At 49.1% G+C, this 14,582-nt stretch overlaps 1 protein-coding gene across 3 annotated transcripts in view; it reads left to right on the top strand.

Moving 5' to 3' along the window:
- The window catches only part of CEP192 (centrosomal protein 192), a 1,292,743-nt gene that overhangs the window by 789,356 nt on the left and 488,805 nt on the right, over positions 1–14,582 (top strand). For all 3 annotated transcript variants that reach the window (XM_029590939.1, XM_029590938.1, XM_029590940.1), the window contains one exon: positions 395–513. In XM_029590939.1, the coding sequence (XP_029446799.1) occupies positions 395–513 (119 nt within the window). The remainder of the gene's footprint in view (positions 1–394; positions 514–14,582) is intronic.

Raw genomic sequence — 14,582 nt, 5'->3', positions numbered from 1 at the left:
GCTTTATTTGTTCTGTGTCGTATAACAGCTTTACAAAGTTCTAAGCCTTTTGTTTGTTATTTAATGTTTCTTACTGTGCATTTTCAGGCTTCCATCTTAAAATCCTTATACATGTCCTCAAATTTCTTCGCCTTCATTTTCTGCCATAAAGTTTAGCAGCAATTTACTGTGACCAAGAAACAGATTGTCCATTTCAACTCTCTTTAATGCTCTCTTGATTACTAATTAGAGTACTTCCATACTTCTGTCAATATGGCAGTCCTGTGTCAGCACCATTTACAACATAAGTTTGACTTGAACGTAGGCTTCCTCTGGGCAGAACTGAGGCCTTGTGAATATATTCTGCAGGTACTGTATTTGATTTTTATGTGCTTCACTATTTTTTCTTTTGTAGCCTTCTGACCAAGGTAACAGCTTCTCTGTAAAGCCTGAAAATCTTTTTCTTGTACCAGGAGAGGAGCAAGACGTTGAAGTTTCATTCTCGCCACAGAACTCTCAAAGTTATAAGGAAAGGTGGGATTGCTAATTTGTTTGTTCTTTGCATCACAATAAAGGTTTGCAAAAGAGTGATATAGAAGTCTTTTTGAACAACTTGGTTGGTTTTCTCCAGCCCCTTAATATCAATTTCATCTTAACTCTATCCTTATTCCCAGATTGTATTTGAAACATTTAAACTTAGTTGTTAACAAACTTGAATACTTTCTTGCATCATATTCTGTCCCACATTTTCTGGAAGAAATGATCTTGGGTTAGTTGTCATGTCCATTGGTAAAGTATGTTCTCATATTCTTTTGTTTGCTTAGAAGCATGTGTATGTACTATGAGTGGGATGAAAATCAGGTGGAAGATGACAAAGCAGAGAATTGTATTTTTGCGTCTGCTATAGTAGAATAGTTTAAATGAAACACAGCTACAGTGAATGAGCTACTGTTTTGGTTCTAATGTAATTACTTTCTGTGCGATTATGAAATAATACATCTTTTGAATCTCAGTGCTTGATATCTAAGCCTTACAGTATCTATACAAGGGAGGCTACTATAAAGCAACTGAACATAAAATTTTAACTTTGACCTATTCCTCTGGAAAATCAAGGTTCTTATCCTTAATTGATTTTTTATGTGATTTGTTGTCTGTGACTTTGATTCTCAAATCTTGGATCTCCTTAGCAGGATGCAATTTCAAAGTACCATGATTTCCACACACCATCCTACCAACCTTTTATGATTCAGTATATACACACTCTCATGAGAAGCTTTATACGTACTCACTTTCTCTCTTCAGGTAAGCAAGAGGATTTATTTGTAGCTTATTTGTGGGAGATTCATGGCAGAAATCTGCTAAATTATGCATCCAGCACTTTTGATAGTCTTCGTGAGATTCAGTCCTATCCTTAGGGGTGTTTAGAATGGCGTGTCTTAAAATCTCATGTCTTAGAGAAGATGTCCATAACAGATTTTTTAGTATTCAGACAGGTTAATCCACGACCACTGGGTTATGCACTTCTACCAGCAGATGGAGACTGAGCAAAGCTGGCTTCATGGTACATATACCCCTGTACTGACATCAGCTCGACAGTATTCTCCATCTCCAGTATATGGATGTGCATCTCCCTACTGGGGATTGCTTAAAAATTTTCAAAGGAGATGTATTTGTCCTGCTCTCCTATGGTGACACCTTATGGTTCTTCCCTCAGTTGAGAATTCTGAGGTGATATCTTTGGATTCCTCCCTCAGATGAATACCTTGGTCTGGAAGCTGGTTTTATCAACCAGCGTGGATTTAGTTGTGTTAATAAAAATAACCTGAAAGGCAAGCATGGTGGTGAAGATTCCTGTCCTCTCCCCCTACAGCTGGAGACCGACCTTGAACTCAGCCGGGATGGACTGAGCTCAGGTAAAGAGTAATTAAAAAAAAAAAAAAAAAAAAAGGTGTGTTTTGTAGGGATTCCTCTCCTCTCTGGTCTCCGCGCTTGGCACACCGATCCAACGTTCGTTCCCATCTGCAGGGGAGCTTAGGGGACGTGAGCAGATTGGCATGTTGAGCAGCCTTTTGGCTAGGTCCTGCTCTCATCTTAGGCTTGTCTTGTTCGCTATGTGGTAGGCTGTGGCAGAGTTTTTTGTGCACATAAGGCTGCCCTCATCAGTTGCATTACTTTGTACTTGTACGCCCAGTTTGGACACCTAGTTGGGCGCATGGAGCCGCCTAACTGGGTGCTCACATGCATGCATTTTCTTAGCGTCCAGTCAGATGAATCCAGATCAAGTGAGTTATGCACCTCACCCAGCAGATGGAGACAGAGCAAACTGACGTCACAGTATATACACCCCTGCAGTGACAGCCTGGCAATATTCTCCATCTCTTGCAGATGGTGGACTTGCATCTCCCCACTAGGATTACTTCGAATTGAAAAGGATAAATATGGAAAATTAATTAGCCTCGCTCTTCTGTGGTGATACCAAATGGTCCCTCCCCCAGTTGAGAATTCCTGAGGTGATTTCCGTGGTCCCTCAGATGAGTGCTTTGGTCCAGTAGCTGGTTTTTCAGCTGGCATGGACTTAGCTGTTAAGCAGCTGAATGGCAGCGGGTACAGGAAGCCGAGCACAGTGGTGACTGCCTTTGCCCCCACTCCCCGCAGCCAGAGACTGTCTCTGTACTTGGCCAGGTAAGGCTGAGCTCAACTGGATGACCAACCTGGACGCACAGCTGGATGCACAAGCCATATAGACAATCCTGAAGAGGGCAGTCTAGCACACAGATAAAGTGTGCAAAAAGCCGTTGCAGAGCAAGGCCTAGCCTCTGTCTGCTCAACCCTCTAGGCTGCTCATGACCCTTAACCTTCCGACAAATGTCGGAACGGCGCACGAAGTACACTGACTGGGGAAAGGAGGAAGGTCTATACCAAAAACTCTCCAGGAGAAATTAGCTCACCTCCCCTGCACAGGTGACATTCTCTTTGGCGATAAGGTCCAGGATGCGGTGGCCCAGTTGAAGGACCACCATGACACCCTTCAACAGCTCTCTGCTAGCGCTTTTGATGCTCCTTCCTCTGCCAGGATATCTTCCATACCCAATTCCAAGAAGCCCTTTTACAGGCAGAGGAAATATTATCCTCTGGCCTCCCGATCTTGCACGCCACGAACCAGCTCTAGCGGCTGCCCTCACCAACAGCGAGCACCCAGACTTCAGTCAGCGCCCCATAAGCCCCGGCTACAGGGTTTTGACTGGCTGCGAGGGAGTATGAGTCAGCCGAGTATACCCCTGATGCTGGATCCCCCCGGTGGGAGGCAGGCTCCTCAGCTTTGCCCATCGCTGGGACAAGATCACCTCGGATCAATGGGTCCTTACCATAGTTTGTTAGGGGTACCGACTCAACTTCAGCTGGCTCCCAGGGACCTCTCCCCAAAGTCCATCGTGGGGTTTGTCCACCCAGCAGGACATACTTTGGACAGAACTCTCCAATCATCTTGCAGCAGGAGTGGTGGAAGACCGTTCCTTACCGTCAGCGGAGCTGAGGGTTCTATTCGAGGTATTTCCTTATTGCAAAGAGGAGCAGGGGCTTGTGCCCCATCCTCTACCTCAAGTTTTCCGTGAGTTTGTTCAATACTTGTTCAATACCTCAGGGTATTGAGCAAGTTTCTCTTAAGAGAAAAGTTAAAGATGGACTCTCTGGGTACGCCGATACCTCTCCTCAGAAGAGAAGACTGAGACTGCTTCCTCGATCTCAAGGAGGCTTATGCTCACATAGCCATCTTCCCTGGCCACAGAAAATACCTCCGTTTCATGGGGGGAAAGCGCACTATTAGTACAAGGTGTTGTATTTTGTGCTGGCTTCTGCCCCTCATGACTTCACCAAATGTCTAGCGGTCATGGCTGCATACTTCCGAAGATGTTCAGTTCACATCTTCCCGTACCTGGATGACTGGTTGGTAAAGAGCGATTCCCACAAGGGGGCATTGAGTACTCTGATCCTAACTGTGTGAACGCTGCAATCCTTGGAGTTCGTGATAACTATCCCAAGTCTCAACTCTGATAGTCTTCTCAACTGGACTTTAGGAGCCAATTGGTTCAGGCTAAAGCGTTGTTGCCCTGCAATCGGGCTCTAGCCCTCACCTTGCTGGCGACCTCTGTGCGCAACAGTCAGCATGCGACTGCCCACCTCCTGCTCTGATTGTTGGGCCACACAGCAACCTCAGTCCATGTTACTCCTCTCGTCCAATTGTGCATGCGCAGGGCGCAGTGGCAACAGACCTCACCTCCCACGTCCTCAAGATTCACTCTTGGTCACGGAACTCTTGAGGACATCTCTGTCCTGGTGTGAGGACATCTCCAACCTGCAGTGAGGAATTCACCTCCAAGCTGCTCCACCTCAAGTGGTACTCGCAACCGATGGCTCTCCTCAGGGCTGGGGCGCCCATGTGGCCGGCCTTCACACGCAAGGATTCTGGACTGTCCATGAAGCCCGCTGGCAGATAAACTTTCTGGAGCTCCGGGCAATTCACTACATTCTGTGGGCATTCAGAGACTGGTTGTCCCACAAAGAAGTCCTAGTCAGAACGGACAACCAATTAGCAATGTGGTGTATCAACAAACAGGGAGGCACAGGGTCGTTCATTCTCTGTGAGGCAGTGCAGGTGTGGTCCTGGGCCCTGTCACATGCGACGTACCTGCTTTGGTCTCTGAAAGTGCTGGTGGGATCGGCTGTGCCGCTCCTTTCAGCAGCACAAATGGTCTCTCAATCCGAGGATAGCGGCCAGAATCTTCCACCAGTGGGGTACCCCAGATGTGGATCTCTTTACCTCCCCATAAAACTACAAGGTGGACATGTTCTGCTCCCTGTCGCTCGGGGGGGGGGGGGGGGGCATCTGGCCCACAACGCATTCTCCCTTCACTGAGGGAAGGGTCTGCTGTACGCATATCCTCCTCTCCCACTCCTCTTGAAGTCTCTACTGAAGCTTCAACAGGACAGTGGGACCATGATCCTTGAGGTGCCCTATTGACCCCAACAGGCCTGGTTCCCTCTCCTTCAGGACCCCAGGGATCCCATTTGGCTGGGGACTGCGCCCGATCTGATCACTCAAGACCAGGGCACCCTGCACCATCTGAACCTCCAAGAGCTGGCCCTCACGGCATGAATGTTGAGAGCATGATTCTCCAGCCCCTGAACCTGTCAGCTAGTATCTCTCAGGTTCCTGGTGGCTGCTAGAAAGCCTTCCAGCCAGAAGTCCTACAGTTCGAAATGGAGACTATTCTCCATCTGGTGTGCGGGACATGAACTGGATCCATTCACATGTCCCCTTCCCATCCTGTTGGACTACTTATGGCTCCTTTCAGAGTCTGGCCTTCAAACCAGCTCACAATAGCGCAGTTGGTGTGTACCCTCATTTCATGAGGGGCTTACTTCAGATGAAACCCCCTCTTTGGCCCCCTGCTGCATCCTGGGACCTTAACTTTGTCTTGGCATGGCTCATTCATCCGCCCTTCGAGCCGCTGCATTCCTGTGACCCGAAGTTCCTTACCTGGAAAGTCATTTTCCTAGTGGCAATTATCTTTGCTCGTAGGGTCAGTGAACTTCAGGCCCTGGTCACGTACCCGCCATACACGACTTTCTTTCACAATTTTGTAGTCTTGCGTATGCACTCTAAATTCCTGCCTAAGGTTGTGACTGATTTCCACATCAATCAGTCCATTGTTCTGCCCACCTTCTTTCCCAGGTCTCATTCCCACCCAGGGGAGTGGGCTCTTCATACCCTGGACTGCAAGAGGGCCTTGGCTTTCTATTTAGAATGCACGGTCGAGCGCCAACAGTCCACTCAGCTCTTTGTGTCCTTTGATCCCAATAGGTTGGGCATGGCGGTGGGTAAGCAGACCATAGCCAACTGGCTGACAGATTGTATATCCCCTTTTGCTACACACAGGCAGGCCTTCAGTTGACTGGCCACATCAAAGCTCATTCTGTGCAGGCCATGGCAAACGTCTGTGGCTCATCTGCGAGCAGTCCCCGTCATCAAAATTTGTTGGGCTGCAACGTGGAATTCCCTTCACACGTTCGCAGCTCATTACTGCTTGGAAAAAGATGGGAGATGGGACAGTGCATTTGGTCAGTCCATCCTGCGCAATCTTTTCCATACCTGAACCCAACTCTTTTAGCCTAGTGCCCTTGGTTGATGCCAGGCAGTCTCCTACCAACCATCAGAGCCACAGTTGTGTTGTGCCCGTTGTCACCACATTCAGCTTCTGTTGGTCTCCCCTTTCGCGGAGACAGACTGGAGCTTGATATTCACCCACATGTGAGGACTACCATCCTTCTTGTCCTAGGAGAAAGCGAAGTTGCTTACCTGTAACAGGTGTTCTCCTAGGATAGCAGGATGTTAATCCTCAGGAATCCCGCCCACCACTCCATGGAGTTTGGGTTCTCCTATTTCGTTTTATTTTTTCGCTCATATTTATCTGTTATGAGATTGATGGGGGACCTCCCGTGGATGTACAGATAGTGGCATGCTGGGCATGCTCAGTGTTCTGGTCAAAGCTTCTAGAAACTTTGACAAAAGTTAACTCTGCCTGGCTCCATCGGATGATGTCACCCACATGTGAGGACTAATATCCTGCTGTCCTAGGAGAATACCTGTTATAGGTAAGCATTGTGCTTTTTCAGTACAGGATACTATCCTTTGGGCTATCATCAGCCCCATGTATTTTCAGAAAATACCTACCAATAGTTGCATCATGCTTGAGAAGATGAAGAATTCATCAATTTCTTTACTTAGATGACTATCTAATCAAGAGCGATTCATACTCCAGTAGATTGCCTGAATTTAGTAGTTCAGCTAAATCAAATTTGACTTAATGACTGGGAGATTGATTATATCTACAGCTCTAGCATTAAACTTTCCAAAGGGGGACTTTGATAAAATGAGGAAAATAGTTAGAAAAAACAGTGAGGTACAACTATAAAGGTTAAAAGTTTATATCAGGGCTGGTCATATTTTAAAAATACCATCTTAGAAACCCGGTCCAGATGTATTCCATGCATTAAAACAAAAAGTGGAGGGAAGGCCAAACAACTTCCAGTAAGGCTAAAAAGTGAGGTGAAAGACTCTTAGCCAAAAGATCTTATTTCAAAAATTTGAAAGAGGAACCATCTGAGGAAAATAGGAAAACATATAAGCATTTGTAAGTTAGAAATTAAACATTGATAAGGGAGAATAAAAGATAATTTGAAAAAGGAGCTGGCCTTAGAGCAAAAATCTCATAATAAAAACTTTTTAAAATATACAGAAACATGAAGCCTGTGAGGGAATCTGTTGAACTGTTAGATGATCAAAGGTTTAAAGGGGCACTTATGGAAGATAAGGCCATCGCTGAACAACTGATTGAATGGTTAAGCAAGCTCCATTGAAAAGGTAGAGAATATGAAGCTAGGTGTCTGCATGGCTTATGCCCTCCTGAGCTAGGAAGAGCAGAGCAGAACCACTGTTCTTTCTCCTTTATCACTGGAACTTATGCTGGCCTATGAGATCAAATGCTGGCTTTTGACTCAGGTCTTGTCACTTATTCTGACCAGTGCTTGTTTCAGTGGAAAGTACCTGAATGTGATGTCTCTTCATTGTGATCAAAATGTTCCAAAACCATTGAGGAGTGGAGTGGTTTGCTGTACCTCCTTCCTTGATTCTTATAACATGCACATGGCTTTTAGCATTTGTAGGATTTTTTTGTTTTAATAGTCTTGAGTAATTTATTTTGCTTTTAAAATGCATGTGGCTAATTTGTCTATTTTTTAATCTGCTTTACACCACTTTGGGTGATCGTTTGGGATAGGTAAAGCTGGATATAAATGTAATAGAACGTGTTACCTGAATGTAATAAACCATACATTATTTCTCACAGGACAAGCTGGATGGTAGTCATCATATATGGGTGACATCACAGGATGGAGCCCTGAACGGAAACGTTTTCTGTCAAAGTTTCTATAAAGCTTTGACTGACACTGGCACACTGAGTGCACTGAGCATGCTCAGCCTGCAATTATCCCTGTGAGCCACAGGTGTCTCCCTCAATCTTCTTTTTTCCCGCTGTGCAGTAAGCTTAGCAGTTAGGAGCTCTGTGAGAAATTCTAATACTTTTTCTACACGGATACACTTAAACTTTTACTTCACAAACACTTTTTCCCTGCACGGGTCTCCCTTCGCATACATTTATTCGATGATCGGTAAGTACTATGCCCTGTTTTTCGGTCTGTTCTGTCACCTCCCTGGCCTGCCAACCCACTGCGGCCTTCCCTCTCCCTATGTTTTCAGTTAGCCACACATAGCCTGCAAGTGTCCCTCTGTGACACTCTGCCTGGTTATTAGCGCTAGTGGGACAGGGACTTCCACGGTTTCTGTTGCCGCCAGGGCCCCTGTCAATTTCAGGTCCTTCGATTTCCTCTGTACCCTTGCGCAGTCGATGCCCCCATCACTACTGTCTGTATCCCCTTTCAGACTGTCCTGGATTCTTTGATGCCATCAGTACCCCTCCCCCGCCCCCTCGCGGTACACTGATGCCATCGGTCCCTGCATCGTTTCTATCAGTGCTTCAATATAAGCTTTGGCAAGCAGAAACATGGGAGAAGGGGTGTACTCATCATGTGTATAGTGCCCAGTACCTCTGAGGTTGCATCCATAACCAGTAGAGCAGGTTCCCTGGATCCCTTTCTCAGCCTCCATAGGGCAGAGCTGGCGAATCGCATGGACTGACTGGCTGCTTTTGTTGTAGTCACAACTAGGTAAAGTCCTGTCGAAGCATGGGGAATAGGTGGGGCATTTATGCTTATAATCCCCATAGTATGAAAGATGTGCCCCGTGGAGAGCCACCATCTTGTTATTGACCTTGTACAGATGAACAGTCATGTTTAGTTCATGGTCAAAGCATTCATGCACAAAGCCTCCACCGTGCAGACAAACGATATTTCACCACGCAGTAATAACCCTTCTTATAGGTGACAGTCATAGTAACCGTACAGTTCCCTGTACGTACCGGATCAGTCCAGACTCTCCTGGGTTTTGCCTTGCACCAGCAGATGGAGACAGAGCAAAATTTGACAGGCTCTGCCATAAGTACCAGGGTGCCACCCACAGCCTGTCAGTATTACTCTGTCTCCAGCAGATGGCCGGGTGCTTAGCCCACAGTCTTCACTGATTTTAAAAAAAAATAAATAATAATAATAAGAGAGTAAAGGAGGGAAAAGGGATCTGTTTAGTTAGCTAGTGTTTGTTTCCTTTTCCTTTAAGTTTAAAAAAAAAAAAAAAGAAGCAGTTCCCAGTTTGGAGATCAGCGCAGGTCTGAGCCCCCCAGGGGGTTGCCAGGTCCTGAGGGGCCTATCCCCCCTGGTCGGTAGACTGCTGAGGCTTAGGGTTGAGGATCCTGCAGGTTAGTGCTGGCCCAGCCGGGGTGATTCCGGGGAGCCCGGCTCACTCACCCCAGCCAGACCGCTTCAGCACTCGCCAAGGGACAGCATCGTAAAAAAAAAAAAAAAAAGTAAACGTTTGGCGCGCTCGTTCTGGCTTCTGCCGCGGCGGTCCGAGGACAATTCTGGTTCCCCCGGTCCCCCTGCTAGTTTAATTTTTTTTTTCCTTGTGAATTTTATTTTTAATTTTCGACTCAGCCCGATTCGCGATGCCATGTGGCGTGGCCTGCGGCTCAGCGCGCGCGTCTTTCCAGGGATGGGCTGTGCTCAGCCTGCATCCCTGGCGACGAAGGGCCCTCTGGGTCGGCTCGGGGGGGTGGTAGTTCATTGGAGCGCCATGACGATCACCTTCAGGGAGCTCCCTGCGTCCCTCCCAGGCAGCTCCTGGCCCGTACCCTCTCGTTCAGGTACTCCTTCCCCTTCCTTTAGGTTGGGGGCAGCAGTCTCAGCCTTTTCGACGTAGACGCTTTGGTAGGCCTGCTTCTTCCCAATCGACCCCTGGTGCTAAGACTGCACAATGATGTCCGGCCGGTCCATTCCTCTGTACCCAGGGTAGGGGGCAGATTGTCTCTCTTCTACGAGGAATGGACCACAATCATGACGGATCAATGGGTGCTCTCGGTGATAAGACACGGCTACGTATTAGATTTTGCACGCCAACTCTGTCCTCTGTTTTTCCCATCCCTGTGCGGGTACGCAGAGAAATATCGAGCAGTCCAGCAGACCTTGGTTCGTCTGCTGGACTGCTCGACATTTCCTGGAGCAACAAAAAGGACATTATCCCAGGACAAGCAGGATGCTAGTCCTCACATATGGGTGACATCGGTAATGGAGCCCTATGTACGGAAAAACTTCTCTAAAAGTTTCCATGAAACTTTTGAATGGCACCGGAGTGCCTACTGAGCATGCACAGCATGCCATGATATTCCCTGCCACAGGGGTCTCCCTTCAGTCTTCTTTTTTCCACGAAGCCGTTAGCATCGCAGGCTAATTGGAGTCCTGAGGTGATTTTCACCTATCTAAAAAAAGTTAATATATTCGGAACAAATTTACTCCACCGCAGGGGTTTCCCTTAGTATAACGTTTTCCGTTTTTGATTCCCGGCCGGGAACGATATTTTGGGTCATCGCCATCGACGGCTGTCCGGCGCCATGGCCTCCGGCTTTAAAAAAATGCCCAAATTGTGTGAGGACAATGTCGATAACCGACCCTCACTTTGAGTGTGTTCTTTGCCTAGGCAAAGACCACAATATTCAGTCCTGTAAATCTTGTGCTGAAATGACTACCAAGGGTCGTCGTCTTAGAGCCGAAAAAATGGAGCAGTTATTCAACATTCAGTTGCTTCCAAGGCCTTCGACGTCAGCACAATCATCGCCATCCGCTTCAGTCCGGCAACTAATGCTGAAGCAGAAGCGTCCGGAGGCGGGAGATGCCTCAACGCCATCCCCTTCCGTATCATCAAAGGCATCGACCTCGGGTAGCGAGAAGCAAAAAGAGAAATATCGCCACCGCCATCGAAGACGCCAGGCACCGATGACCGAGGATCCATCGTCAGGTACGGCCTCACCTGCAAAGAAACCCTGGACGGGGACTGAGGCTCTGAGGCCTACTGATCCAGTGCGATCCCCACCGATATCGGTGCCGGGCCCCATACCGCCTCCCTCCATAGCTGCTCTGATATCACCAGCTATGAGAGCGGAACTTGACATGTTCGTACGTCAAGCGGTGCAACAGGCTCTGCGCGATACCATTCCGCCTCAGCCATCGACACCTCCATCGATGCCGATTCCATCACCGAGGGATCCAAACCCATCGATGCCGCTGACACCGAGGTCCCGGGAACCGATCCCGATGCCGGTTACGGTACCTTCACCGATGCCGCAGGTACCTCCACAGACACCTTCACCGGTGCCACCAATACCTACATCGTTGCCCACACCGGTGCCATCGATGCCAACACCGGTTCCAAAAGAAGATGTCTCCATGTTACATCCAGTGATCACTAAACTGGACACACTCCTGGACATTCTCTCTAACAAACTACCAGAGGAACCTGTTCCAGGCCCATCTGGGGTACCAAGACCCCCAAGGCCTCGTTCTCCTATCTTACCACCACGACCTAAGGAGCCAGTCACTCACCACACACCACGTGAGATGCCTGTGGACACCAGTTCTGAATATTCTTCAGATGAAGAAATATTCTCAGAACCTTCTCCACCTGATGATCACAGGAAGTCACCTCCTGAGGACCTCTCCTTCACAAATTTTGTTAAAGAGATGGCTGAAACCATCCCCTTTCCCATTCAAACAGAGGTGGATGCACGTCAAAAGACCTTGGAGGTCCTGCAGTTTGTGGACCCTCCCAAAGAAATGCTGGCAGTCCCTGTCCATGAAGTTTTCCAGGAGCTGCAATACAGGATTTGGGAGCATCCAGGATCGGTGTCGGCAGTAAACAGGAGAGCAGAGGCAACTTACCTAGTGCAACCTATCCCAGGGTTCCATAAAACACAGTTGCCTCACCAGTCAGTGGTTGTCGAATCCGCCCAGAAGAAGGCGAAGCGGCAAAAGTCACACTCCTCTGTACCACTCTGGTATTAAAAGCGGTTTTCCACTGGTCTCCGGGACGAATTCTGACTAAATTGTAAGCACCTCGTACGTCCAAACTTGTGAAAATCTTCACTCCCTGGAGCCTATCGAGGAGCTTCGGGATTAACGGGAGCTGGTAACGGTCCCGCTTAGTAATAGAATTTAGGCCTCGATAGTCTATACACGGTCTCAGCGAGCCGTCCTTCTTGCTGACAAGAAGCCTGCTCCTGCAGGCGACTTGGACGGGCGAATAAACCCCTTGGCCAGATTCTCTGAAATATACTCGGACATGGTCTGGGTTTCAGGTAATAAGGGATACACCCTTCCTCGGGGGGGGGGGGGGGGGGCACAGTACCAGGTAACAGGCCTATAGCGCAGTCATACGGACGGTGCTGTGGAAGGATCTGCGCCTTGGTCTTGGAAAATACGTCCGTAAAGTCCTCATAAGGTGCAGGAGGACCTAGGGCAGAGTGCATCAACGGAAGTGCGGGAGCCCTAGGCACTTTCATACAGTTAGCTAGGCAGAAAGGGCTCAATTTTCCAATCTGTAGAGTATCCCACTGAATTGTGGGTGAGTGTTTCTGTAACCACGGGGTAACTAGGGGTGCCCTAGCACCACAGGGTGGACTAGGGTAACCTAGGGGTAACTAGCACCACAGGGTGGACTAGGGTAACTAGGGGTGCCCTAGCACCACAGGGTGGACAGCCTTATCCAACACTAGGAAGGCTATCTCCTCCGAATGGATTGCCCCGGTGCGGACAGTAATGGGTGCCGTGGACATCAGAAGAGGTCCTGGAAGGAGCGTCCCCTGAATAGAGGTAATTTGTAATGGGACCTCCCGTCTATGTGTAGGGATTCGCAACTGGGAGACTAAGTCCTGCAGGATGAAATTACCTCCGGCTCCAGAATTCAGGAACGCAATTGTCTCAATGGACCCTCCAGGGTATTCCAGGATAACAGGCATGGTACATTGAGGAGCTGTAGCACAGCCTAGGAGGAGCTCCTTCTGACCTCCTAGGCTTTGGTGTTTTCCGCACGCTCCTGGCAGCATGCCAAGAAGTGGCCCTTCTGACCACAATACAAACACAACTTCAACGAACAGCGACGTTGCCTCTCTTCAGCAGAGAGCGGGGCCCGGCCCAGATGCATGGGTTCGCAGGTGGGAGCATCTAGACGAGAAGTCTTAGGAGAAGACACAGGTCTCGCCGACACAGTAGCAGGGCTGTGGCGAGAGGAGCGCTGCTGCTTGGCCCGTTGTTGTAGGTGGCGGTCAATGCGAGCAGCCATCTCTATCAAGGAGTTGAGGTCCTCTGGCAGATCTCGAGCAGCAATCTCATCCTTTATACGTCTGGAGAGGCCCTCCAAGAAGATGGCCTTAAGACTACCATCCTGCCAACGAACTTCCTGGGCTAAAGTCTGGAATTCCATAGCATAATCTGCCAAGGAGTGAGCCCCCTGACAGAGTTGCAGCAAATCAGAGGTAGCCGAGGCTACTCGGGCGGGCTCATCAAAGGCCTGTCGAAAGTTCGAGATGAACTGTTGTAAGTTCGTTAGCGAGGAATCATTATTTTCCCAAAGGGGAGAAGCCCATATTAAGGCTTTCCCATCAAGCAGGGCAGGATATACGCCACTTTCACCGCATCCGAGGGGAACTGCCGGGGCAACAGAGAGAATCGTACAAAACATTGGTTCAGAAAGCCGCGGCAGGTCCTTAAATCTCCAGCTTAGCGGGAGGGTGCCGGTAGCTGAGTTACAGAAGAGCTGTGTCCCTCGGGGACCCCGCCAGCAGGAGGCAAGGACTCTAGGCGAGAAGAGAGCTGTTCCACTGTGGCTGCCAGAGTATCAGTGCAGCTCTGGTGCTGTAGCATCTGGCGGGCCATCCCAGGCAGATCCGAAGGAGCGGGCACATCCGCCGAGTCCATGGCCTTGCAATCTGTTATGGAGTCTCAATTTAGTGGGCCCTTGGGCCGACCTGCAGGAGTCTGGGAATGTTGGTCAATGTCTCTAGTATGTGGCAGGCCGGGAGGCATATGTTCAGGCAGGACGTAGAGGTGCTCTTCACCCTGGAAGCTGGTACTCCCCCGGGAGGAGCCTGTAGGAGCCCAACCGCTGGAACTTAGGCGGGTTGTTGATCAGGACTGAGAACTGGAACCAGACTAGGGCAGTAGACAAGTACTGTAACAAGGCTCGGGTTCTGGAACCAGGCAGGAACTGTAGCATGACTCAGGTACTGGAACCAGGCAGGAACTGTAGCAGGCAAGTAGGAACCAAGCAGGTACTGTAGCAGGCAAGCAGGAACGGAGCGAGTAGCAAGGCAGCTCACTCCGGGGCACGACGCAACAGGGAACCGGAAGGTAAACCCATTGCAAGGCAAAGACTGAGTGTCCGCGGCCGGCTTATCAAGGCCGCGGAGTCACCACTGGTGGGAAACGGCCTAGAAAAGTGTCCAAGTGGCGCGCGTGCCTAGAAGCAGGGCATCCATGGGAAGCTTCCCGGTGGCGCGGCCCACGCGGGGACGCCGCCGAACAGGGCGCAAACCAGGCTTCCAGAAGCG

This window comes from Rhinatrema bivittatum, chromosome 2, assembly GCF_901001135.1.
Source record: "Rhinatrema bivittatum chromosome 2, aRhiBiv1.1, whole genome shotgun sequence".
Taxonomy (NCBI): Eukaryota; Metazoa; Chordata; class Amphibia; order Gymnophiona; family Rhinatrematidae; genus Rhinatrema; species Rhinatrema bivittatum.
The sequence above is the reverse complement of the archived record's forward strand: the minus strand, read 5'-3'. Positions and strand labels throughout refer to the sequence as shown.